This window comes from Larus michahellis, chromosome 17 (genome assembly GCF_964199755.1).
Source record: "Larus michahellis chromosome 17, bLarMic1.1, whole genome shotgun sequence".
In the NCBI taxonomy this organism is placed as follows: Eukaryota; Metazoa; Chordata; class Aves; order Charadriiformes; family Laridae; genus Larus; species Larus michahellis.
In genome coordinates this window covers 6,079,372-6,103,771 of record NC_133912.1, presented here as the reverse complement: position 1 = coordinate 6,103,771, position 24,400 = coordinate 6,079,372, and the positions used below count along the sequence as shown (strand labels likewise).

The 24,400-nt window shown below is 48.9% G+C and overlaps 1 protein-coding gene across 2 annotated transcripts in view; it reads right to left on the bottom strand.

Annotated features, from left to right (window-relative positions):
• NECTIN1 (nectin cell adhesion molecule 1) overlaps positions 1-24,400 on the bottom strand; it is a 94,328-nt gene that overhangs the window by 8,777 nt on the left and 61,151 nt on the right. The window contains exon 6 of one of the 2 annotated variants that reach the window (XM_074561061.1): positions 15,826-22,344. The exons of the other annotated variant lie outside the window; for it this stretch is intronic. Within the exon in view, the coding sequence (XP_074417162.1) occupies positions 21,803-22,344 (542 nt within the window). The 3' untranslated portion in view covers positions 15,826-21,802. Of the gene's footprint in view, positions 1-15,825; positions 22,345-24,400 lie in introns of those variants that run through there. 2 annotated transcript variants of the gene reach the window in all.

Here is a 24,400-nt window from a genome sequence, read left to right as displayed (position 1 = left end):
TTGCAGCCCACTGTGTCTCCAAGAGCTAACCACTTCCTTACTCTATTCTGCAATTTCAACTTAAATCAGGCAGTTATTCCTGGATCCAATTTTGTGTCATTGTTCTGTCCTCAAAGGAAGAAGGGTTTAGGGAATAAAGGTGAATCCAAGCAGCCATCCCATGTGGTGCAGGTGGACTTATGTACCTTCTACTTGATATTATTTAACGATCCTGAAAGCCTTCTGCAGGCTTTGTCAGTGTCTTCACCAAATTCTTGGCGCTCTTGAAATGAAGGAGAGCTTTGCTATTAATGTAGACCTTAGAAGAGGAACAATGCTCAATTTATTGAGGTGAAGCAGAGGTACGTGCACCCCTAAACCTTACAAAAAGATGTCCTGAATGTAGGGTTTAGGGGCGAGGGGGAAATATATTGTATCTTGCATTACATCTCCTGTTTGCCTCATGGCTGGAGAGCTCTGTGACTTGGGCCAGCTCCTTGGTGACTAACGTGGACCTCATTCAAAGGAAACCTATCCCATGGGCCTGATGGGAAAGCGCTTTGAAATGTACGATAAAAGGATTTAATTTGCTCTACCTTCCAACCTAATTAAACTTGAAAACTAGCTAATTGGTACTTTGTACTTACAGCTCTGGCAGTGATGAAAGAAGGAGATAATTGGAATGGAGGAAGAAGGAGGAGGAAGAGAAGGAAAAGAAATTCAGGGGAGGGGAGCGAGACAGGGATGAGGGAACAAGGTGCGTTGTTGAACTTGTCTGTCACACCTGATTTTTGTACTTTTCTTAATGCACTGGCTGCTCTTAGAGACTAGATTGGACTTTAGACTTAGAGACTAGACTAGACTTGACTATTTGGACCTTACTGTGCAACAGTTATGGCTTTGGGTATCATAGTGCTGGCCAGCATCTCCACTAAACTACCCATTCCCAAGACCTCAAAATTATACCCACTTTACACGTGTGCATGGCTGTAAAATGTACGCATGCATTCCCAAACCGCATACAGCAACTTATACAGGACTTTTAAGGGTGAAAATCTGCCACTTACTCCCACCTCACATCCATGGATTCAGCATTTACTTAGCTTGAAGGCTGGGCTCCCTGAAATCCCACATACCAGGTACAATTGCAAAGCTGACTGCCCTGAATCACTGCCAACAGCCTATTCCCAGATCTCACCTCACAGCCAGCCTTCTTCACCTTTCAGATTTGCTGCTGTCATCTAGGAGTGAACTGAGGTGTGTAAACATTTCCCAGGGAAATCCCCTCTCTGGTCAATACCAACAAATTGCACAGCAGAGAACTGGCATGTTTACTGTATCAGTACAAAACACTTGAACTCTCAGCACCATGCTAAGACATTGCTACCAATGAAGAATTTGCCCTGGGAATTGTCTTGACGCTGATCCCCCATCCTTTTCCTGAAGAATTCCGTGCAAACCATCTTTTCTCTTGCCTCACAAGGACACCCCAGAGCCTCCATCGGTCAACATCCCACACCCCGCCTTCCCCTGTTCCTTAATTAAGAGCTCAGAGCTGCGTGGCTTCGAGTGGCAGAATTCTGCAGTCATCAGAACGTGAGGCTCCGTTCTCCACTGTCGTTGGCAGTGGCAGTTACTTTTCTTTCTCTTCCCTTCTCCATAAGCCATGTTATCTTGTAAATAATATTTCTGCCTTGAGACAGTTCACTTACAGCCATGCTCAGGCAGACAGCTGACATGTTGCAATCCAAACCCCCAGCCAGCATTCGAGATTGTGGCAGGGACAGCGACTCTAAAGAATCTTCCAGTCACTTTGGCTGGGGCATTTCTGTGATGAATTGGCCCCTGACGGCTCTCTGGATCGCAGGTAGCAAGCAGAGAACATCAGCCTCCTGCTACTGCTGTAAATCAGTAGGTGTGTATACATCTGTGTGGGAAGGGGGTGGAAAGAGAAAGAGCGAAAGGGAAATAAACAAATAAAGCAAGCTAAAGTGAATCTCCAGGATCGTGACCAGGGCTATGTAATAGTGGAAAGGGTCCAGGAAAATTTAAAGAGGGGAAAATGTAACCATCAGTTTGCAGAAGAGGAGGGGTACATATAGGGCACTGGGTAAAGATAGTAAGGGGATGAGGAGAGGGAAAGAATGGAGGAGCACAAGGAGAAATGTTTTGCGGTGTCTATCAGAGTACTTCCTTCTTGCCAAGCTCTCAAGACTATGGTATGAACATCCCAGTGTTGGTACCCATCCCAGCTGCCTAAGCCAGGGCTGTGTGGCAATGCAGTGTTTCCACAGAATGGCAAGTACCAAACAATGACAAAATCCTACGGCAAGAAGCCCCGTCCCTCCATGTGCAGGTCTCTTTCTTGAGGACGTGCTGAGCCATCCTGCAAAAGCATTGGTCACATCTTTGCAGGAGTTCAGCTAGGAAGCTGTGAAAGGCAACAGGGGTAATTGCTGACAATAAGAGGAAACACCATGAGACAAGGAAGATAAATGAGAGAGGAAGGTTCTGAGAGAGCAAGAAAGTGCAGAGGAGAGGAGAAGAAAATGGGAAGAGGTAGAGAGAGACCTTCCTTTCTGCTGACTCTTCACTCTTCTCCCCCCCCCTTTTTTTTTTCCTCCTTTTTTTAAACCTTCTTTTGTCTGAGCCCTCAGCTGTTTATTTCCTCAATCTTCCCTTCCTGGGGAAGAGCTATGGCTAGTACTGTTTGCAGGGCTCACCTGCTACCCAACATATTTCCTTCCCTCCTCTGTGTGCATTGCCTCTTTAACAGGTAAAGTCCAAGGCACCAACAGGGCTTTTCTGGAGGGCAGGATGGCTGCAAGAGGAGGTGTTGTAAGTCAAACAGGAGGGCACCGGGAAAGCCTCAGGAGATAAGAACTGGCAGATGAGGATTCAGTTACATTGACAGGGCTTCTGGGCTGCCCTGAGAAGATGTTTGCAAGGCTTGTGAACCAGGATCAGAATAAATTGGCAGGACAGCTCAGGGGCTTCCAGACTGGAGTGGGAAAAGGCTTTGCCAATTAAGAATGCAAAACCCCTTGCTCTGTGTCACGCTTGAATAATTTAAAACTCTCCAAAAAGTTTGTGTGAAGCAGTTGGCAGTGAGGCAGGTACCAGAGAACCCAAAGGGGCTGAACGAACAGCTCGGCCTTATCTGGATGTCTAAGGGCTGCTGGGAACTCTTCATTCCTGCTGGAAATGGAATTAATTCACAGTATTACAATTAAGGAGAAAAGAAGGACACACCACCCCCAGTCTCTTTCAGAGCAGTTTTTTTCATTACATTGTTCTCCCATGGCTCTTCTAGAGATGGAAGCAGACAGAGTCAGAAAAGTGGTTATCTAGCCATAAAGCACCCTTCCCAGTCACCTACTGGCGTGTGTCTCCGGGTTTCCAAAAGTAACCGGTAAGAGATGAAGATCTTTATACCAACTATATCAATTAAAACATTTTGTGAGGTGCTGATACTAGTGCATTCACCAGTCCCAATGCTCAGTTAAATCACATCCAGCAGTCCAATGCTGTCAGTTGTTCGCATCTCCCAAACAAGCGAAGAATGTCCATCCTGGAGAGGTGCATCAGCCACAATCACAGTGCACAACTGATGCATATTTTCGCACCACCGGCTATGAAAAAAACCCTTGTCCAAACAGGCACAGGGCTGATGGCTCCATCTGTAGGGACAGAGCAGTGGTCAGATGTGCTGCAGCCAGCCGTGGGAGCATTTCAAAGTGGAGAGACCAATGGACAGAGCTGTCTGCACGTGCTGTGCCCATGGGCTGAAACAGTGCAGCTGCAGAGTGCAATAGGAAATAATAATAGAGGAACAATGAAGGCTTTGGAGAACCAGCTTGCAGGAGAGCAAGAGAGACGTTCCCAAAGGGATCTTGAAGTGAGGCAAAGATGGATAAACTGGAAAGCCTCCAGAGAAGGGTATGCCAGAGCAGAGGAAATGACTCACTTGCTCTTGGTATGGGAGGAGTGATGTGAAGGACTGAGAAAGGAAAGAAGAGACAGTGTCTGTCACACTTTTGGAATTAGGGTCTCTTCCCTTAAAGCTACTTGTGTGGCTGGGACATTTGCATTATGAAGCAGCCTGGTTATTCTTGTGATCAAGACTTGAGAGCAGGATAAGTTGCATCCCCACCAAGGGTATGTGACTTCCTGGGGTTGACTTTTTATGTAAAACTGTGATCAGCCAGACAATTCTGCCCTTGCTGCAGTATATGCCCAGTGACATCCAGCCTGAGCAGGTGGGGAGCAGCAGGTCTGTGGAATGGGGTCCTGCACAAGTTGCAGAGACGGCTGTGGGGTGGGACAGAGGTGCTGGCAGGCAGGAAGTCTTCATTTGGATGAGAGGGCTGGGTCTCATACCAGTACTGTCTTCTTTTTATCCTGACTGTCTGCCATGTATTCAGCTGCCCTGGGGAGAGCCTGAGCCCCATCTAATTGCTGATGCATCCCCCAGGTAAATCTGGAAGCCGAGTCAGTCTCTGGGCCCAGTTCACTGAAGCTCGGAGCGAAGCTAGTTTGCTCAAAGACAGTTGCACACTCTTCTTCTGTCTTTGCCTTCTAACTTGAACTTGATCCCTCAGTGCTTTGTAGAAAACCAGCATAACAACATACAACACCTCTGATAAGCCATTTGCTCAAAGATCTGCCTTCATCTGTAACCAGTTGGAAAGTAGGGTTCCCTTTCCATTTATCACTTCCCGACACAGAACAAATTCCTGTGTATTTCATGGCTGGCTAGCCAAGGCACTCATCAATGTGCTACCTTGCTGACACATTGCAAATCAATGGGAAGGAATCGTGATTCTTCTCCTTTCCTTACGCTAGGAGCTTTGAAGCTGTTCTAGCTGCCAGCCTTGCTAGAGTTAATGTTAGCTTGGTGCTCAGTTGCATCCCTGCTCACAGGCATATACAGCCTGCGTGTCTAAAGCAGCCTGTCCCGGTAGAGTGCCAGCTCAAAGTAAGCCTGTCTGTGACCTGGATTGCCAACCCTGATCCAGTGGTAGGAGTTAGCACTTGCTGGACTCTTTCTGCCTACTGAACCTTTGAGCAAGACAATGAGATCAGATGATGCATATTTATAATACACCCCACCTGACACATTCCATGGAGCCTGAAACACTGCAAGTTCACAGAGCTAAATTAAACTGAATTGAAAAGCTTGGCAGAACAAATACATCTCCAGTTTGGTTTTAAAGACAAAAGCAGGATTGGCTAATTTGAGATACCCTCCAATAGCATACATGCCTCCCGGCACAAGCTGGTTCAGAGCCTCATGAGGCCTTGTGTTTGCAAAGGGTTAATGAAATGCTGTTCCCAGGAGAGCCAGAGATGTGAGCTGGCAGAGCTGATGGGCCAAAGGGTAGGATAAACACCAGGGCTTGCAAGTCACTGGGGATTTTAAAGGGATCTTAAGTCTGAGGGAGCAGAGGTGGGGTAGGTTTCTCCCGGGGGGAGTTCACTCCACTGTGTATAGTAAGTGAATCCCTTGCAGGGACAGCCAAGCATCCAGAGGATAAAAGGGATTAAGAAGGGAAAGGCACTGCTTGGAAAGCTGGACCAGTGGTGCTGGACCATTAGAGTGTGAGTCTGAAGTGCCATTCTGCCCCCTCAGCTGCAGCATTTTATTCATCTATCAGAGCTAGGTCTGAAACCTTCATGCCCCTTCCTTTTGTCCTGGCCTGGAAAGGCAAGGAGGAGGGGAACACAACATCTCAGTCTCTTCCCACCTAAACCCCACTCAGACAGACCTTGCTCCAGCTCAGATCCTTGCCTGACTGCAGGTGGAGGTGACCAGGCTGCAAGAAACACTTATGAAAGCACTTCACAGTGAGGAGAATCTGTCCCTGTGTGAGCACAAATCAATGTTCAATGGTCAATTTGTGATTTGCAGCACCGCTTAACCTCTGCAGTATCCAGAACCAACTCTGTTATCAAGTGCTGTTCATCTGGTGACACATGGTGAGAGAAAGAGGGAGAGTTAGACTTCAGCATCGGGAAAAGGAGCAATTTGGTTAGCAAAGTGATTTCTGAGGAGAAGGAGTATCTGGGCTTCATTAGGTGACAAAAGCATAGCAAGAGCAGAGCTGATCCAGCAGCCCTCCCCATCCCTGCCTCCCAGAGGGCCCTCCAGCTACAGAAAGAGCCCAGGACCTCTCTTGCTTCTGGTTTTATGTCACCTCAGGAGCTGGAGATGCAGCCAGCCAAACAAAGGTTAAACACCAAAATGAAGGCAGAGCTGCTCTTCTGCCACGCCTCTATGCCCTGATATAAGTCAGAAGGAATTTTAAAAGCCGTCACAGCCTTTCCCACCAGGGCGTTTGTTGATGTAACTCTCATTTACACGATTAGCTGCCACACGTGTGAGTGCCAAGCTGTGGCTGCGAGCCTGACGCTGCCGCCGCGCAGGGCTTCAGCCTCATTCCCCTGGAAATCCTCCGCCGCCCAGGCTGGGTGCGCAGGGCCCCGGCGAGGCGGCGGGCTCGCCTCCCACTCGGGGCTGCTCCGCTTGCTGCTGCACCTCCCTGCGTCTGGTCCAAGCAAACAGGCGCTGGGAGCGTCTTGGTTGTATTTTATGTTTTGAGTGCGGCCAAAAGCCAGTGTCGCCAAGGGTGGTTAAACAAACAAATGCTCCTGACTGCTCTCTGCATTTTCCTTCCTCTCCCTCCCATCAAAGAGAAGCCCTCACGACTGCCAAGCCCCTCTATGAGTGACCTGATATATCCCCTCTCTGATTCCTCTCTGCTGAGGGCCAGATGACTGGGTATCCCCTGGGTCCTGAGTGCATTTGGAGCATGGGTATCCCACTGTCTAGGTGCTAATCATAACATCCCTTTAAGATCCTTGCCCACTTTGCTTTCCTCTGTAATTTTTACCAGCCCAGCTGGCACTTTGCAGACCACTTGCCTGTCTCTGATGAGGTTTTGGGAGAGCCTGGCAGTGTGGTGTGCAGGTCCAGCTGTCCCCGGGGTGCCTGCTTTGAAGAGGATGCCCAACTGCAAGTGGACACATGGATGTGCTTGATATTAGTGGAGATTTCACGCACGTTCCAGCAAAGGCAGTTGCTCTGCCATTCACCAAGGGTGGAGGCATCTCAGCTCTCTCCAGTAATGACCAGCTTTCTCCCTTTGCTCTCCTGCATGGGAAGCAGCAGAGAGTCATCCTTGGTTAAGCAGCATCTGGTTAAGTAGCTGCTGGCTGCAAAAGCATGTCTGGAATGCAGCTTTAACCCCTGGTGACCTTCCCTTGCAATGCTTTCTAGTGGCCACTAACAAGGATGAGGTTTGGATAACAGGAACAGTGTGTTAACCCCATGGGATCCAGCGGAGATGAGGACTGAGTTCTGCAGAGTAGCTGTTGTAGTAGGACCTTCCCTGCAGATACCTTTTGCTGGGCTGGTTTTTCTTCCGCTCCTGGAGTAAAGTGTAGCAGTTGTTACACAGCACCTGGAAACGTGGTTTGACAGCTTAGGAAGGAAGCCTTTTCTCTGTGTGAGGAGACAGAGCTTAGCAAAGTCATTACTGTGCAACAGAAAGAGCCAGTTGTTGAGAGGATACAGCAGCAAGCAGTTGTTTGCAGCAGTGTCCATCCATAGAAATGGTGTCCCTCTGTATGCGCACACACACTACATCCCTGCACTTTACACTCAGCCAAGAAAAGTCTGCGTTAACTCCAGATTCTGGGATGTCCCTGTCTCTCTGTGTCACTCAGTGGCTCTAGCAAAGAGGGGCCAGACATGACCTTGTTGTCTGTAACCCATCTATCCAAATTCAGCACAAACCTCACCCTGCCCTGTCTCCACACCACTTGGCCAACTCCACAGACGCCCCTGCCTTCCCAGAGGCAGGGGCTTCACAGTTCAATGCAGCTGTATGGAGAGTGCCGCAGCCTGTTTTGGGGAGAAGATGGGCCCTGGAGAAGACCGGAAATGTTATCTGATGTTTCCTCTGCCTCCCAGCCCTTAATTTTAGTTCTGCTTCATTTCCTTGCAGCTCAGCAGAGTAATGAACAATCAAATCTCTTTGGTAATTTATTTCTTCTGCTGTACGGTTTCGAGGAGGTGATGACACTTGAAATTGCCTCTCCTGGAGGGCTGAAGGGGCCAGATTCCGAGCCCCATTACACCAGAGTGTGTCTCTCTTGATCTTAGCAGCCTGCTCTAGCTGCCCAGAGCACAGTGTGGTCCCAAATCCATGTTTAGCTAGAGATACAGCCTTGCTCCCTTGATGAGTCCATTAAGGTCATGCTATTACAGGCAGCCACCAGATGAGTTCTGTCAGATAGAAGGTACAGGGAGTGCAGCTCAGACTCTTATCATTTGTGTTAATAGAGTTAATTTGCTCAACAATCTTCGGCAGCACTCGTAGGAATGTCTCGCTCTGCTTGGCCATGTGCCCTGGGCTGTATTTGTCTCCTGTTGCCTCCGGGGTGCTTACAGCACAGGGCAGCTATATCTTGGATGTGCCCAAAGGATGAGATCAGCTCTCTGTTTACATCTATGCAGAGAGACTCCTGCGACTTAGGTGCAGACACAGGGTATGTATGTCAGGGTGAGGAGGAACTGCTCTGTTTCTCTGTCGTCTGGCCAAAAGTGCATGAACGGTTATGCAAATGGAAAGGTGAACAGGGCTATGGTTCTCTTATCTCCCCTGGTAACCTGCACACTGACCTACTCGGGGGCACGCGGCCAGCAGACAGCTGCAGCAGCAAGGAGGGCTCGAGGCTGCTCTGCCTTTTCACATCTCCCCTTCCCTTCTCTCCTCTCCTACAGCTTCCCAAATACCCTGGGGACCCGCTGCAGACCAGACAAAAGAATGACTCTTCAGCCTCCTGGAACACAGAGGGAGCTGCCAGCTGTTATGGAGTGATGTGCGAGAATGAAGCTGTTGGATGCTCATGTGGCTCTGACCTGGACTCTAGTACCGCTGCCTCCTCTCCTGCTTGTCCCACGCATCTTCCTGACAGACAGCACTGAGGGCGAGATCCGCTTCTCCCAAGCCAGGGGGTCACTGTGCCTGCACTGACTTAGTGAAAGCAGCTGCAGCACATCCCCAGCTGCCCCTATTCAGTCCTGCTCTGGGAGAGGGACAATGATGCAGAAGGCAAGACTTTATGCTCCTGACCCTTTTCCTGATTTCTCACAATGAAAGACTCCTAACACACCTTGCCTCCTAACTTCTCTAACATCTTGCAAGCTCTGCAAGACAATCTCTGCCTTAGCATGTAACCAGCAATATTTAACCTGTAACCTTACTCAGCTGGGTGTTTGTTAGCTTGCACACGGGGAGCTTCCCCCATCTCCAATATAGATCAAACGGAAAAGCTGGAAAGAGAAAGATCAGTCAGTATGAAAGAGAAGCTGTGAAGGACAGGTGATTGATACAAAAGCTAGGGTTACCCTGGGGAATACAACAGGAATAAACAAAAGCTCTGCAGTGCTCTATAAGCACTTTAGCAGATGGATATGGTCAAGAGTGCAGTAATGATTCAGAAAAGGCACAAGATTTGAATAACTATTCATGATCTGTCTCTGGAGACCAACAGGCATTTGTTTGTGGCTTCTGAGATGACAAAATGATTTACGTGTGTTTGAGGTTTACAAGACCGAGGAGCTTGCTGGACACCATCTCCTTGGATGCTCCACTTATTATAAGCAAACAGATAGGTTGAAGGACTTAGCTGAGGAGATCCTTAACTCACTGCTGTTAGTTTTTTACTATTTGTTGAAATAGTTAACAGAAAGTTATATTCTAGCAGACTGGAAGAGGACACAGAGAATGACTTGAATACTGTAGGGTGATTTGCTAGCACCAAAGAAAAAGCTAACACAGGTTCCAGTTAATGAAGAATTAAAAGGCAGGAATATAATTGATGCCAGTCTACGTGGTTCGTGGGAAATGGGTCTTGTCAGTCAAACACAGTGTCATTTTTTGCCTACTAAACCAGTCATCTCATCAAAGTAAGTGTAGAGATGGAATAGAAAATAGATTAAGAATGGCTAACAGGTCTCAGAAGGAGTTGTCAAGAGGGAATCACTGTCAGCGGGCACATTTCTACAGAGTCCACAAGGACGGGCGGTGGGCCTGGGTGGGCCTGACGCTACTCAGTGCTTTCATAAGACATGTGGAAGCAATGACCACCTCAGCACCTTAGCAACCCCTGGATGACCCAGAGGTCAGTGGCTTTGTAAAGCAGCCCATTAAGAGACTTAGGCCATTGTAATTCAGCCATTGAAATGCTCTCTATCCCTGCTGAAGCACCTGTATTTTTGAAAGGAAGAGGACCCAGAAGGCAAGAATGCAGAAGATGCCCGAGTATAGCTTTTCGGTAAGTCTATTGAAGCTGGATTTTAAAGGATGTTCCTTAACACCTCCCTGGCAAGAAAGAAATTGGTGCCAACCTGCAGCAGAGGAACAGGGGAACAAGCAAGGGCTGGGAGTTGAACAGAGTCCCAGAGGCTGCCAGAGCTGATCGGTCACGAGGTCATTCTGCAACCCACGGACAAGCCTTCCCCATCTGTACATCTCTTTCTCCCCACCCTAATCCCCTGCCGTCTGTCAGCCTTTTTGGCTCAGCACTCAGCTGAATGCTGAGAGAGAGGAGGTGACCCCCTCTCTGACACAATTAAGGTTGTGGGCATTAAGGAAAGAGCATGCTAGGGAGGGGAAAGGGGTGTCAGAGCCTGTCTGGAGGGTGCAGAGCTGCCTGTGCACATTACTCCATGCGGGGATGGGCTCCACACATCCTCCTCTTCAGCTCCCCATATTCTGTTACTCAGGTAACACTTTCAAGGCAGGTCCTCCAAGCAAATTTTTAGGTCAGTTATAATTGGGAAACCTTGCATGAAGCTATAAAACATCAGTTAATATGCTGGAACTATCTAGTTAAATGCCAATTACGAAACCCCATAAGCTCCTCAACTCAAATATATTAATAACATAATTAAACATTTATAGCTTATGGAAATTAAAAGTTAAGTTAATCGGACATCAATGAAACCCCAGGAAGTGACCATTTAAGTAACTAATTATGATTCCTTCCTATTATAAAGCCCCCATGCCATTATTTCTGGACTGCTCTGCAGTGTTTACTGGAGCCATTCAGACTTGGCATTCCCACTCCGATATCTATTCATAATCCCAGACAGCTGCAGCATTCATCTCAGCAGCCATGGGCCTTGCACAGCTGGCAGCAGCTGGACTGGGTGCCCCTCCTACTTGTTGCTCCTTCTCTTGCCTCTTCCTTGGCTAAGCTACTAGGAAGGACACAGCCAGAATTAAGTCTCCTCCAGCTTCTGCAGGTTCAGGGTGGGCACAGGAAGGGGTGTGCGCCAGACCCACGGAAAGGCACTTGCTGGGGATGGTGACAGCAAGTGTGTTTGTATATATCCCATAGGCATAAATGTGCTCCGATAAGCAAGATAAGGATTTAGCTCTCACAAGTCCACCCCTGAGCCTCCTCCCTGGTTTCCTGCACACCTATGCTGAAGTCATTTCACTTCTCTGCATCACCCCCCCGGTTAAGGGCACTCTTTTGCACAGTGGGGAAACGATGGACCTCGGGGAATGAGTGTTTCACGATGGGATCAGCTCCTTGGGTGAACAAAACTGTGTGCCAGCGGGAAGCTACAGTTCATTATTATTGTAAAGCGGTAATTGAAAGGGCTGGAAGCTGCAGCAGGACAATGAGATGAGTCCAGGAGATGGGAAATGAAGCATTTTTCTCCTTGAGGGATGGAGACATTTTCCCTGGCGAGCAGAGCCTGTGCAGCCAGGGCCATACAGATGGGCTCCCTCCCTCCAAGCGACAGGCAATCAGTTAAACCTGACAGGTGTGAAGATGGCAATTTTCTTTTCAAAACTGTGAGATAAACAGGCTGGCAGGAGTTTGAGAGGAACAGAGCGATAAGGGAGAAATGGAAACATTCAGGTACCCTCTCTCCATGGGGGTAGCGGTGGCTCACCAGCAGATGGATGGAGGAAAGAGTTTGCTTTGCAAAGCCCCAGATATACCAGGAACTCAGGTGCTAGGCTAGAAAAAGGCTTGACAACCAGACACTAATGAGAAAGAGAAACCCCTTCCCCTCACGGCTCCTCAAAGGGTGCTCCCTTTGATCTCTTAAGATCTGATCCATATTCACCTCCTGGGATTTAGCCAGCACTGAACTGTTCCTCCTGAGATCACCAGTGAATTACAGGACAGTGTTTTCTGGAAAGGGGCAGAAAAACCATGTAGTATCTCTTTGCACGCAAACCGTTTTCTTCCCCAAATTCCACACAGTTCAGACAAAACCCTCTGCCTGTTTCCTGTGAGGGTCTGGGTTTGGTTCAGCAGTTGTGAAATGTGCAGGTGAGGGAGTGTCCCTAACTCACCTTGTGCTGGGCTTGGTTAGATGAGGCCACAGCATTCACCTCAACTGCTGAGGCTAAGGGAGGAACTCCAATGGCTGCTATCCATAAATTATTACCTTCCGATAACTGAGCCCCTGGAGGGTGATACAGCATTTGTAACCTACATTTTAATCACATACACATTTATCTTGCTGTGCCCCTGCTTTGTCAGCACAGCCATGCCTGACTTCCCGATTTCTGCTAGCTAGTATGTAAAATTCTAGGAGTGCAACACACATCCGGGGTTTATTTTTTACAGGCTGATCCTTGTTCTGCAAATACTGTATAAGAGAGAGCCTGCATCTAAAGATGTCTGGGAAGGCTGTGAAATGCCTTGTTTGGAGGAGGAGTGAACCAGCCCCCCTCGCCTTCTGGCAGGCACCACTGAGGGCATTTGAGGCTCAACAGCACTTCTCGGTGTCACAGGTCCCCCATCTGGAATACATTTGCATAAAGCAATTTCCTCTAACAAATATATTCATACAAATCAAGTTTGCAAATAATCTGAAACCATGAAAAAAATTAATCAAACATATTTGTTACTACAAGTAATTCACACAGCAGTGTTCTAAACTGGCAAGTTTCTCTCAGTTCAATTTTTCCAGCACTAGCTCTAGGAGACTTAGTGGTATGTGTGACCGTGAGTGCTCTGACTTGAACTTGAGCACAGATTACTTTTACCTTGCAATGAATTTTGGATTGAGAGTCACATATTTCTGCACTGATGCTCTGTGACCTGACCCGTCTCCAGTGTGCCTTGAGCTCCCACCCCTTCATAGTCAGCCTGCCCTGCCTTATTCCTCTGTCTGTTGGAGCCCTTTGGCTCTCGTGCTTCCAGTTTTGAGTCTGCCATGAATGTGGATCCCTGGGACATCCACCTGGTTTTGGGTGTTGTGCAAGGCATTAATCCCAGCATGGGAGGGACATCTCCTTCCCAGGTGCCTGTGCCCAGGGATATCAGGCAGGTTGCCTGGTAATTCCCTGACTACACTGGAGTATATCTCACTCTTGCTCACTGCAAATCCCATCCTTAGGCTGTGTTCATTTGTGGGGGTGGAAATAAGTGTAACTCCATTACAGTCGGAAAAGTTGCATGTGCTCGCACCAACTGGGAACCTGGCTCTGTGTCTTCATCATGGACATTTCAGCCCTGAACTCCACGTACATCTCCCAGTTCCAAGGAGGTAAATCTCATGGCGTTTGCTCTGGTCTAGGCTGGCTCTCTGCTGCTGGACCATGCTCAGCAGTGGGGTACAGCCTAAGAGCAACCATGAGCCTCTTGTTCATCTCCTCCTGCCCTGGTCCAGCTCCTCCTCTGGCTCTCTGCTGGCACCTCTGCTGATCATCAGGACTCTGAAGTTGCTTTTGGGGCCAGCAGCACTCGCCTGCAGAGACGTGGCTTTGAGAAGAGATCCAAGCCACGCTGCCATTTTTCCATGGGCTACATGCATTGCTGGCATTCTCGCCCTCAACGTGTTTCTGTTTTGTTCCAGAGAAACACAATACTTGAGGGCACTGCATGGGAGTCAGCTCCCGCTGTGTTCAGCTCTCTGCAACCTGAGCTGCTGAGAAGAGGCCCCATGTGATGGGTTTTATCCATCATCGCTTAACTGTAAGACATGGCCTGGGAAATCAGCGCAGCATTTCCCAGGGGCTCATCCCAGCAGGACATGGGCAAAGATGTCTTATCCTTCTTTACATCTTAGACCCCCATCCCAGCTCCCCGGTGCTCCCTTTCTTTCTCCCCTTTCTCTCCCCACCCCCAAACTTGGCTGATGTGACTGAGCCAGCTGCTGGGGATCCAGTTCTGTAGGATGCTGCCCCTCCACATCGCTGTCACGGTCTCTTCTAGGGCTACTGGCCTGAACGGCTGAAGCTGAAGCAAAGCTACGCTTCCAACATCTGTCATTACTAAGAGGAGCTGGCAGAAAGGGGAAAATGAGAAGAGTGAAATATATGGACATATAGATACAGCCTGGATAGTGGTCACAGCTCCCTTTGCCATGTTGAAGTCTTGATAACAAAACCGTTACCAGCTTTTCCTCCCTTTACATCTGAGAAAAGCCCCCCTCCAGGCTCTTTAACCCCTTCCAAAGTGAGATGCCCTGCACACTCCTTTTCTTGCAGAATGACTGAGAACTGGCTCCATTAGTGGCTTGTGGTTTGGAGGGAGCCTGTCTGCCAAGCAGCATACAATGCATTGATCATCAAGCCTGGTATCAAAGAGCCTCCCACTGCTCTGGTGCATGCTCCACGCCTGCTTTGCTGCTGACAGGGAATTAACAGTCTGCACCAAACCTCTCCTTTCCAGCCTAATCCTGAACACTTCCCCCTCCATCCAGCTCATGTCCTCACATTGGAGAACAGTTGAAGTTCAGATTTAGGTCAGGACCCCTCTCGCTCTCACTCTGTGATGAGGAGTGCTGGATTTTAGTTCAGATCTCCATCAGATCACCCACATGCTGAAGTTGGGTGCAAAAATCCCTTCCCAGAGAGTATTCCGGTCTCTAGCCCAGAGTCATGGCAAAGTGCCTGTTGATATCAGTGCAAGGAAGAGCATGCACATTTTCTCTGTTCTCTTTCTTGCCCTGTCTCTCCCTCCCTTGCAAAATCAGAGTTGTCTTGATCTTTGGGAACAAGACTTTCTTTGTAGCTGGAGGAAAGGCAAACTGTTCTTCCCAATGCAGAGATCAGTAATGGAGATGCAGGGATGCAGTTTCACTGATCTTGCCTCCCAATGGACCCTTAGCATCCCTACCGCATTTAGAAGTTTTTGATGCACAATCGTCACGGCAGCCAAGCGTTGCACTATAGGAGCATCCTACTGTGTCAAATCAAAGGTTGGCCCAGCCCAGGCTGGCCCTGACAACAGCTAATTACACATGTCTAGAGAAAATATAAGAAGAGAGCAAGCGTGCATTGACTTTTCCAATAGCCTGTCCTATCTGCTATGGCTAACAGCAACTTAAGAACTTCCTGAGCTAGAGACAGTGTCATAATTTTTAATAGCTTTTGATGGATTTTTCTTCCCTAGGTTTTTCTAGCCAGTTTTTTAGCTCAGGTTAACTTTTGGCATCAGCAGCATTCTTTGACAAGGAATTTCACTGTTTACATCGATAAGGAGAAACACTCCCACCTCCTTTTGTCTATCTTGAATCCGCTGTCCAAGAATTTCACACAATACCACCTATGTCAGTGGCAAAACCAGTCATTCCCTGTCCACCTTCTCCAGGCCACTTGCTGTTTTGCAGATCTCTTAACCCTTAGCCTTCAGCCTTCATCTGCAAGCAACTCCATTACAAAATACTGCATATCATGGGAACAGACCTAGGTCATTGGAAAGCACGTGCCATTTCTGCTACTGTGACTCCCCTTACAGCTACCAGTCACAGGCTGCAGAACGACGCAGTCACAGATGCACAAAAAGAGGGAGAATGTCTCTTTTTTTAAAACTCTTTATTTATAAAAAAGTACATTTTTTTTTCCACAGCTGAGCCACTATTGGTTTTTATACAAGTAAAAGGAGGGGTGATGCAACACCCCACCCACACAAATTATAACCATGAAAATGCCCCCCTGGACCCCAAACAAACAAATTACAAAGGATGGAAAACAAAAAACCAAAAAAATCATAAAAGTCCATTACATTATTATTATTTTTATTTTTTATTTTTTACAAAAGCACTTACAACACAGATTACAAAAAAAAAAAAGTGGGGTTGGGGTTGTTTGTCTGTCTGTAGTCTTTATTCCACAATGATTATTACAGCAAGAGGAAGAAGAAAAAGAGAGATAAAATCACTGGAGTTAAGGAATCACGTTTAAAAAAAAGAAAGGCAAAAGAAAAGAAAAACCAGATCCTCAGTGAGAGTACCTCCACCAATACCAATTTATGCCAGCAGAGGATCTGACTCCATATGCTTGGTATGTTTACCCCCAGGTAAATAACATATGGAAAATCACACCGGTCTGAAGTACAAACTCACCCCCTCTCTAAGGCTTGGGTTTGCTTCCTTTGCTGGTGGACTGAATCCTCCCCTTCACCCCGCTGCAGAAGGCAGCACCCCCTGCTCCTCACACCCTCCCCTGCCCCAAGGCTTCCCCTGCCTCCCTCAAGAAGTTGCTCAAATTGGCAGCAAATTGCATCAAGTACGAAGGGGAGGGGAAGAGGGGAGTGAAACTGCAGGCGAGAGGAGGGCAAAGTGCTATTGTAAGCCCCACAGAATAAAGAAGCGGCATCAGTGCACAGGATGCTGGCAGCATCTCTGCTCCCCACCAGGGACCACTGCCCACAGCCCAGCAGAGCTAACACAGACCCGAAAACTTCAGTGCTACGGCAGGAGTGGTTGTGAGCATGGGAACCTTACAGTGAATTTTAACCTGCTGGCAAAGGGCTCCAACCTGCCCCACTGCTATTCCTCTTAGACCAAAATGGGCCTGGGACCCCCAACCCCAATTTCCATGATACGAAAGCTCTGAGCTTTGTGCAGCCTGCAGGTGTGACACATGGCAATGGGGTCTTCCCCTTGCTCATTGAGCATAACGACTGGTGCCTGAAACTCAAAAATCTGTGTGTGTGTGTGTGTGCTTGTGTGTGGGAAAGAAAAACAGCAAAGGAGAGCAGCAGGCCCCATTCTAATTGCATTCCCTTCTCTAATTGCTTGAAGATCAATCTTTTGAATCTCTCTCTCTCTCTCTAACCCTCAGTGATTTCTGCTGAACAGTTGTGTTTCTTTTTTGACTCAACATCAGGAAAATGGCTCCCTTTGTCCCTTATGTCTTTGCAATCAATTTGGTGCTACCATTTCAGTTTGTTTGATTTTTTTTTTTTTACTAAGAAATCTTCAAGATTTTTTAAATTTTTTTCCCCCTGGCTGAATGAAAATGATTTAACAACAGGGGAAAAAAAACTCTGGTAATTAAATAAAGGAAAATAACATCACTAGGGTGAATTGCAATGAATAACCCTAGCGATAAGCCCCAGCAGGAAAACAGCTGGGGTGTCTTTGTACATAAACTACAGGCTCGTTTTGTGTTGTGACACAGATGTGTCTGCTTCAGTACCACTCCCTGAATACACACATGGAAGGAGTTGGGGGCTTGGCCCAAATTCACCTGCATTTTCTTTGCTGTGATGGTGGTGAGACCCAGTCTGATGTACCACAGGGCTCAGATTGACCTCCTTCTCATCTATCTGTTCAGCTTTCCCATCCATCCACCTTAATCTTGAGGTACAAGTTTTGCCTCAAGTTGCCATCCAGGATCAGGGTTTGGGAAGGGAAAAGCACCACGCTGATATGTCTCTTCGCTGGCAAGAACCCAGCAAAGGGATCTGGACAATGATCCCTTCAAATAGAGGTACGGCAACCAGCCATGCCTCTGAGGCACTTTGCTGGCACCCAGTCCCCAGGCAGTGTGATGGCGCTCCCCAGGCAGAAAGCCAACTCGGGCATAACTAACACGACACACCAGTTCAGGTCCAGCGTAAAACAGGGCATTTCCTGGAGAGCAGCAGCTCCCCAGCACCTGAGGGACCAATGCCATGCCCACAGCAGGGGCTGGGAACTGAGAGAGGATGGGGATGTGCTCCCCAATGACCAGAGGGCGACCTTCATTCCCCTGCAGCACCTCCCAGGAAGCCGGATGCACATGGTCTTCAATTTGGCATCTCTACTGAGCTCACCCTCGCATTCGGGTAGCGACAGGTATCACTTTCTTCCTGATGCCGGTGGAAAACCTGATCTAATTACCTTCAAGGGTCCCCTCAGAGCAATTGAACCCACAGAAGGGAATGATGCTATTACTGGATCAAAATGGCTCTCAGATGAAACATCAATCTGATTTACCCACCACCACCACCACCACTTCTCTTTTCTTCTACCTTGCTATGGATTAATGGCTAATCACTTGGCTAATTACCACCCCAAGAGTCTCTTGGCCAATTAGCTGACCTTGCAAGGGACAGCAAGAAGTGAATCACTGCACAGAGGTGTCATTTCTCTATGGCTGTGGGGATTATTGCATCAATGGAGTAACGCTGAAGGGGCCAAGAATGACAGGAATGCACTACTGAACCTTGAACTTGCAGGGTATCTCACTGCTGTGCCAGCCAATACCGTCTAAGGATCTTCCACTCCAGACTTGCCAAGGTTCTGGAGGAAAAATAACCATTTGACCCCTCTTCTGAACCACATTGATGAGCTAAGTGGCTGAGCTCTTTCCTAGACTTGAGCTAGTGCAGTACGGGGGAGCAGAAAGTGTGATGTAGCAGAAAGGGAAGGGTATATAGGCTCTGGCTTGGAAATATCACATTGTTCTGCTGCCTCCTTTTCTTTCTGAGTCCCACTGGTTTTTTTTGAGCCCTGATTCAGCCAACTACATGGACACAGTGTGAATGGGCAATGAATAAGCCAAGGTGGCTACATCTCAAAAAATGACACCTCTAAGCACAAGGCTAATAACTACCAAAGCACATTTCTTAGGTTTCCTTGTTCATATCTCCTGCAAGCCATACCTTAACTCAGGAACACTCGCACTGTCCCATTCTTCCCCAGGCCTATCTGCCCCATCTGCAAGGCTTTGTACCCTTGGTCTTTGGGACACAACTTCACTGTGGGCTAGGGCGACGCAGTGCTGTGGAATCAGTGCAATGTGAATTTGCCGCATCAGATCAGTGGCCTCTGCCTGTGACTGATGCAGAACATGAAAGAATCGCTGCTGGACCCTGCAGATTTTATAAAAGGTTATTTTCTTCCAAATCCATCTCCTCGCAGCATATATCTGTGCTGGGGGAAATTTGCAGAGGAGGGTCTGTGCCACCGATTTCCACTCTGCGCTTGATCGCGGACCACCCAGAGTTTGGTGTTGGAGACGTTGTCACAACCCTCTTTAGAGCCTAGTTGTGAAATTCAGATCTAAAGGGTTATTCACTTGAGAGATGGACTTTGCTGAACTTTATCTCTGAACCACAAACTATGCAGGATGTGCAGCATATCCCATGTTACATTAAAGCAAGCTGTGGCTAAGGTACAGTGCTCAGCAATGCTGCTGTGTCCTGATCCAGATTACAGGGTTCAGACTTTGGGGAATTAAAGCCCTGCCTATGCTGTTATCCCAAGGCACTGGAGGGAAGTCATTCCCTCTGCAGGTTTACAAAATCCTTAATAATCAGCACCTACTAGTAATCAGAGATACAAAGAGATGTTAGAGATTTCATTTTCTTTACTGGGGGGTTGCTTGGTAGCCGGGTGCTCCTGGTGGCAGCGGACGGACACAGGAAAGCTTAGCTGTGTTATTTTAAGGTTCAGGCCGAGAGATCCCGAGGGAATCGGTGTCTGCCCTGTTTCGAGTGGACATAAAGCAGCCTTCCTGTGGCATATGGCTGTTCTGCCAGAAGCCAGGAAGCAGGGAGGGCTGGCAGGAACAGCAGGAAGATTACAGCGTAACAATCACATTTCCCACTCCCCAACACCACTAATGCAGTAAGAGCAAGCTACAAACTGTGGATGGCTCAGGCTGAGCTTCACATTGCCTGGACCAAGCACCACACGCTAAACGAAAGCACTGGAGGCTGCCTGGATCAGAGATCTGACCTTGACTCATCTGCGTGGGTCTGACTCTCCACCTTCCCTTTTGTAGCAGGATAACTGCTGGATGCTATGGAACAAAACCCAGCGGGTAAGGCAGGAGGAGAATTAGTCCTGCTATTTTTAGATGTGCATGATAATACAGCTCAGAAAACTGGGGATTTCTTTTCAAACAAAAGATTTATTTATACATCAAATTAAAAAACAAAAACAAAACCAAAAAACAACCCACAAGAAGAAAAATAAGCCCCAACCCAGTAAATCTAATTTGGATATGGTCAGTGTCAGACAGAAGGCCCTGAAAGTCTGGAATCCCATTCATCCACAGAGCAGAGATAGCAGCAATCCAAGCCTCCCCACCACAACGCAGTGGCTCAAGGGAAGGAGGACGAGATCAATACCCCAGGCTCACTCACTCCTGCCCTGTCTACCAAACCTTTGCTTAGAAGAGGAATGTGAGATTGGAAAAGTGACAATCAATACAGACTAAGCAGTATAGCTAAGTGCTGGGGCTGTTGCTAGGATAGTTAGAAAGAAGTGCCCCCATGCTTTGACCCCCCCAAAAAAAGTGTAAACACGTGACAATTACGTTTTAGTGGTATAATAAAACTTAGGGGCCTAATCTTGTACTGCAGCCCTCAAAGACACTGGATGGGAGATCTGCCCTGCCAGGCTCTGCAGACCAGAGCTGAAGGCAGTGAGTTTGTGGGAGAAGCAAAGCAGTATTGGTTGGTCCCCTTCCCCAGGCAATGGCAGCAAGGTGTGTGCACGATACACTGCGCACAACCGTTGTGCCAGAGTTAACTGCTCTGTGGCTCGTACTAGCAACAACAACAGCTACAAGAACAAAAAGAGCCAGCATTTCTCAGCCATCACAAGGGAAAAAATGTCAGCAATAAATACTCCTTTTCTTTCTTTTAAAAGAACACTCAAACAAAGACAGAAAATGAAAAGCCAGGAAATAATAAATTGTAGGAGGAAAATGGCAGCTCTGTTTCCCTGCCCTGCTATCAGCCCATGCACCTGGGGTTTGTTCTAGGGCTTTTTGTCCCCCCTCTCTCCTCATTTTCCTTTTATTGAGTCATTAAAAACTGGGAGTGGATCTCCCTGGGCGTGCAGTGGGCAATGGGAACGCTATGCTGACCCCACTGAAAAGAAAGCGATTAGGAAAAAAAAATCAGTTCACCTGATAATGGCACCTATGTTTCCACTGCCATAAGCTTTCCTGGCCACCGTCCTAGGACAGCTCGCTTGACCCCCTCCCAAAGTTAAAAATAAAACAAAGAAGACAACATACAAACAAATTCCAGTGTTTCAGGGGTGCGGAAATGGGAGGAGGAACCTCGGGGGAGAAGGGCACTCTGAGACATGAAGACACTAAACAGAGTGTAATATACAGGCTGGGCAACAGTCGTTAAAGCAAATAGTAACACCTAAGCCACCGACCAATACAAACACCACAGAAGGGGACAAAAGTCATCCAGAGAAATTAAAAAGCAAAACCAAAACCAAGAAAATAATTACCCAACCTCCCACCTCCCGTACGCCCCAAAAATGATCTGTAAGCAAAGCTGCCCTCCCTCCCCGCTCGCCCCAGCCCGCCCTTCCTGCCAGTGCTGGAAGCGTCCAAAGTCTCTGCCGAGCGCCCAGGGCTGGCCAGGGGTGTGCGAGCGTGTGCGGGGGGGAGCGTGCGTGCAGTGTGTGTGCGAGCGGCCGCGGCACGCTCGGCTCCACTTGGCTCTGCTCGGCAGGGATGCAGGGGGAGTGGGAGGGCATCACTCGTGTGTTCGTGTTTGTGTGTGTGTGTGTGTGTAGCAATGGGGTGCCGAGCTACACGTACCACTCCTTTTTGGAAATAAAAGATCCGTCGTTCTGTGAGACCATGTTCTCCGCTATGTCGAGCTGCTCGGGGTCATACTGGAAGCCGAGTGTCCTTTCGTCGTAAGGTTCAGGATGCGCCTCCCCCTCGTCTACCGTGAAGTAAGGCCGCTTAGCATCCTCCTCGTATTTGTTGGGGCCACCCAGCTTGCGCTCGCCTCCTGCATCCTCATCCTCATCTTCGTAGGTGCTGCCGCCCAGCGGGCCTGGCTTCTTCTCGTCGTCCGAGTCGTCAGGATACTGGAGGTTCTGGGCCATGGGGGGGTGATGCTGTGGGATGCCGGCCTTGCTGTAGCCATTGCCGTACACGTGCTTCTTTGTGCTGTAGTCACCCTTGAAGGTGTGACGCCGGCGCCGGAGTACCACAAATAGCACCACGGCCACCACCAGGACCAGCGAGACTCCTCCCACTATGCCCCCAATCACCGGTGTGGGGATGTTCGGCTGCACCATGGATTTGCGATCATCAATTGGAGACGGGGTGTAGGGAAATTCTGGGTAGGAAAAGACAGATGGAAGGGGGAACAGTGTCAAACCATGCGGAAACGCGCCCTCCCTCCATGCTTTCATTGCCATTTTTGGGGGGTGGGGGGTGGGAAGATGAGGGTAAGGAACAGGGAAGGGAAAAACTAGGGAAAGGGGAAAAGGGTGCGTCCTCACAGGGGTCAGCGCACAGGAGCTCTGCCTTAGCAAGGGGAATGCAGCGTGCTGTGCCAAGCTCGCCAAGCCTCATGCAGGAGCCCAGCAGGCTGGAAGCAATGTTTCCCTCCCCACCCCACCTGGTTTCTCCAGATGTGCTCAGACCCTACAAGCCCAGTGCCTTGAATCCAGATGCTTTCTTTTACTGGGTGGCATTTCGGGTCCAGTTTACCAGAGCAGACTGACAGCCCCAGGGTGCTTCTGCCAGAGAGCAAGACCCAAACCCCTTCCAACGGTGGGCACCAAGCTGTCGTGACTGCTCCCGTAGATGCCACGCTGGACCCTCCAGCTTTGCATCCCCTCCTCGGCATCCCATCCCAACCAGTCTAGGTCAGGCCAGAAGGCAGTGGCACCTTGTGATGTCCCCTTCCACCCACCCCACAAGTGATCTGCGGCTTCACGGTGCTGCTCGGGATCACTGCTGGCTCCTGAGCCCACTTGCTGACCCGGCCGTGCTCTGCAGCACAGGGACACAGACCTCCCATTGCTTCTTTTTCTTCTGCTGTTACTGTGGCCAGCATAGTGCCACTACTCATGCTAATCTCGTTCCTACAGTTACCCTGATCTATTTAAAAAAATAGGTAACGCAAAAGAGAAAAAGAAAAGAGATGAGAAAGATGCTCTCTTCTCTTTCATGCAGTTCAACACCTACACTTCGGCACAGATAAAGTTTGATCCAGGACTTAAATCAACCTTCCTAACACTCCCAGGGCACAGTTACAGCTCTTGGCCAAACTCGGCTTTCACAAACTGCCTGTAGAGCATCCGTACCCATGAGGCACTAAGCACCACATGGCTGTCTCAGTCCTTCACCTGCCTCTGCATTTAGACAGCAGGCGCCTGGTTAATGCCGCCTGGCAGCCTTGCCCTCGCACACTGTGCTCAGACCCTTTGCACTGCTTTTTCCACCCCCAAGGCCTGTCTGCCAGCCCGGTCTGTAGTTGCAAGCCACGATTGCTGCTCTGAAGCCTCCTGGACCACTCTTTTTACCTTGGCAGACTGACTAGCAATCTCAGCATGGCCTCCCAGAAGAGCAGCCAGGACAGAGCAGTGGGGAAGGAGGGGCTCCCAGGCAGAAAAGGGATATGAGGCAGACTCTGATTCCTGTCCCCTCCTCATGCTGCTGGCAGCCACGTTTCTGGAAGGGGGAAGGAAGGCCTGACCAAGGAGGAGCTGGGCAGGGAGCGGGCTTCCCTGCAGCACAGCTTAGCCCAGCCACTAAGGAAGAAGGGAGAAAAGAGCTTCCCCCGAGCAGAGGCAGTTCCTGAGCAGCTGCAGATTTTGGACAAGGGTACTGAATTCAAGCAATTGCTGGCCTGATCCTCATGGCATAAGCATTTCGCTTGGGCCTAAGAACCGTTTCATTCCTGTTTTTCCTGAGACATCATCCTAACAACAGAATCGTGGTTTCTGCAGTGCTGACTTGCCTTGAGCAAAGCCTCATGAGCCTGAAACCACACACAGAGCAGCACAGTGGGCAGAACGGGCTGGGGGACAGGCAGATGGAGGGGCTCCCTGCTGCAACCAGAATGAGGAGCAAGACGCTGTGCAGGCAGGGGCCAGCATCTCTTTCCAAAGACAGCCTTCAGAGCAGGAGTGAGGGCATGTATTTCAGCATAGGGAGCTGGGGTTGGGTTCTAGAAAGCCAAAACCACATGTTGCATGAACAGAAGGCTTGTCATAGCCATCTGGTTAATGCAAAACCTCTCTGCAGAGACAGCAAGAAATGTCACGTCCATCCCATGGTAGTCCTGGCTGCTGAGGGCTCAGCTTCAACCACACAAGTGCCCACACAGCTCCTGCCACCCCTGCCCATGCCACCTCAGCCCTGCTCCTTGCCATCACAGTCTC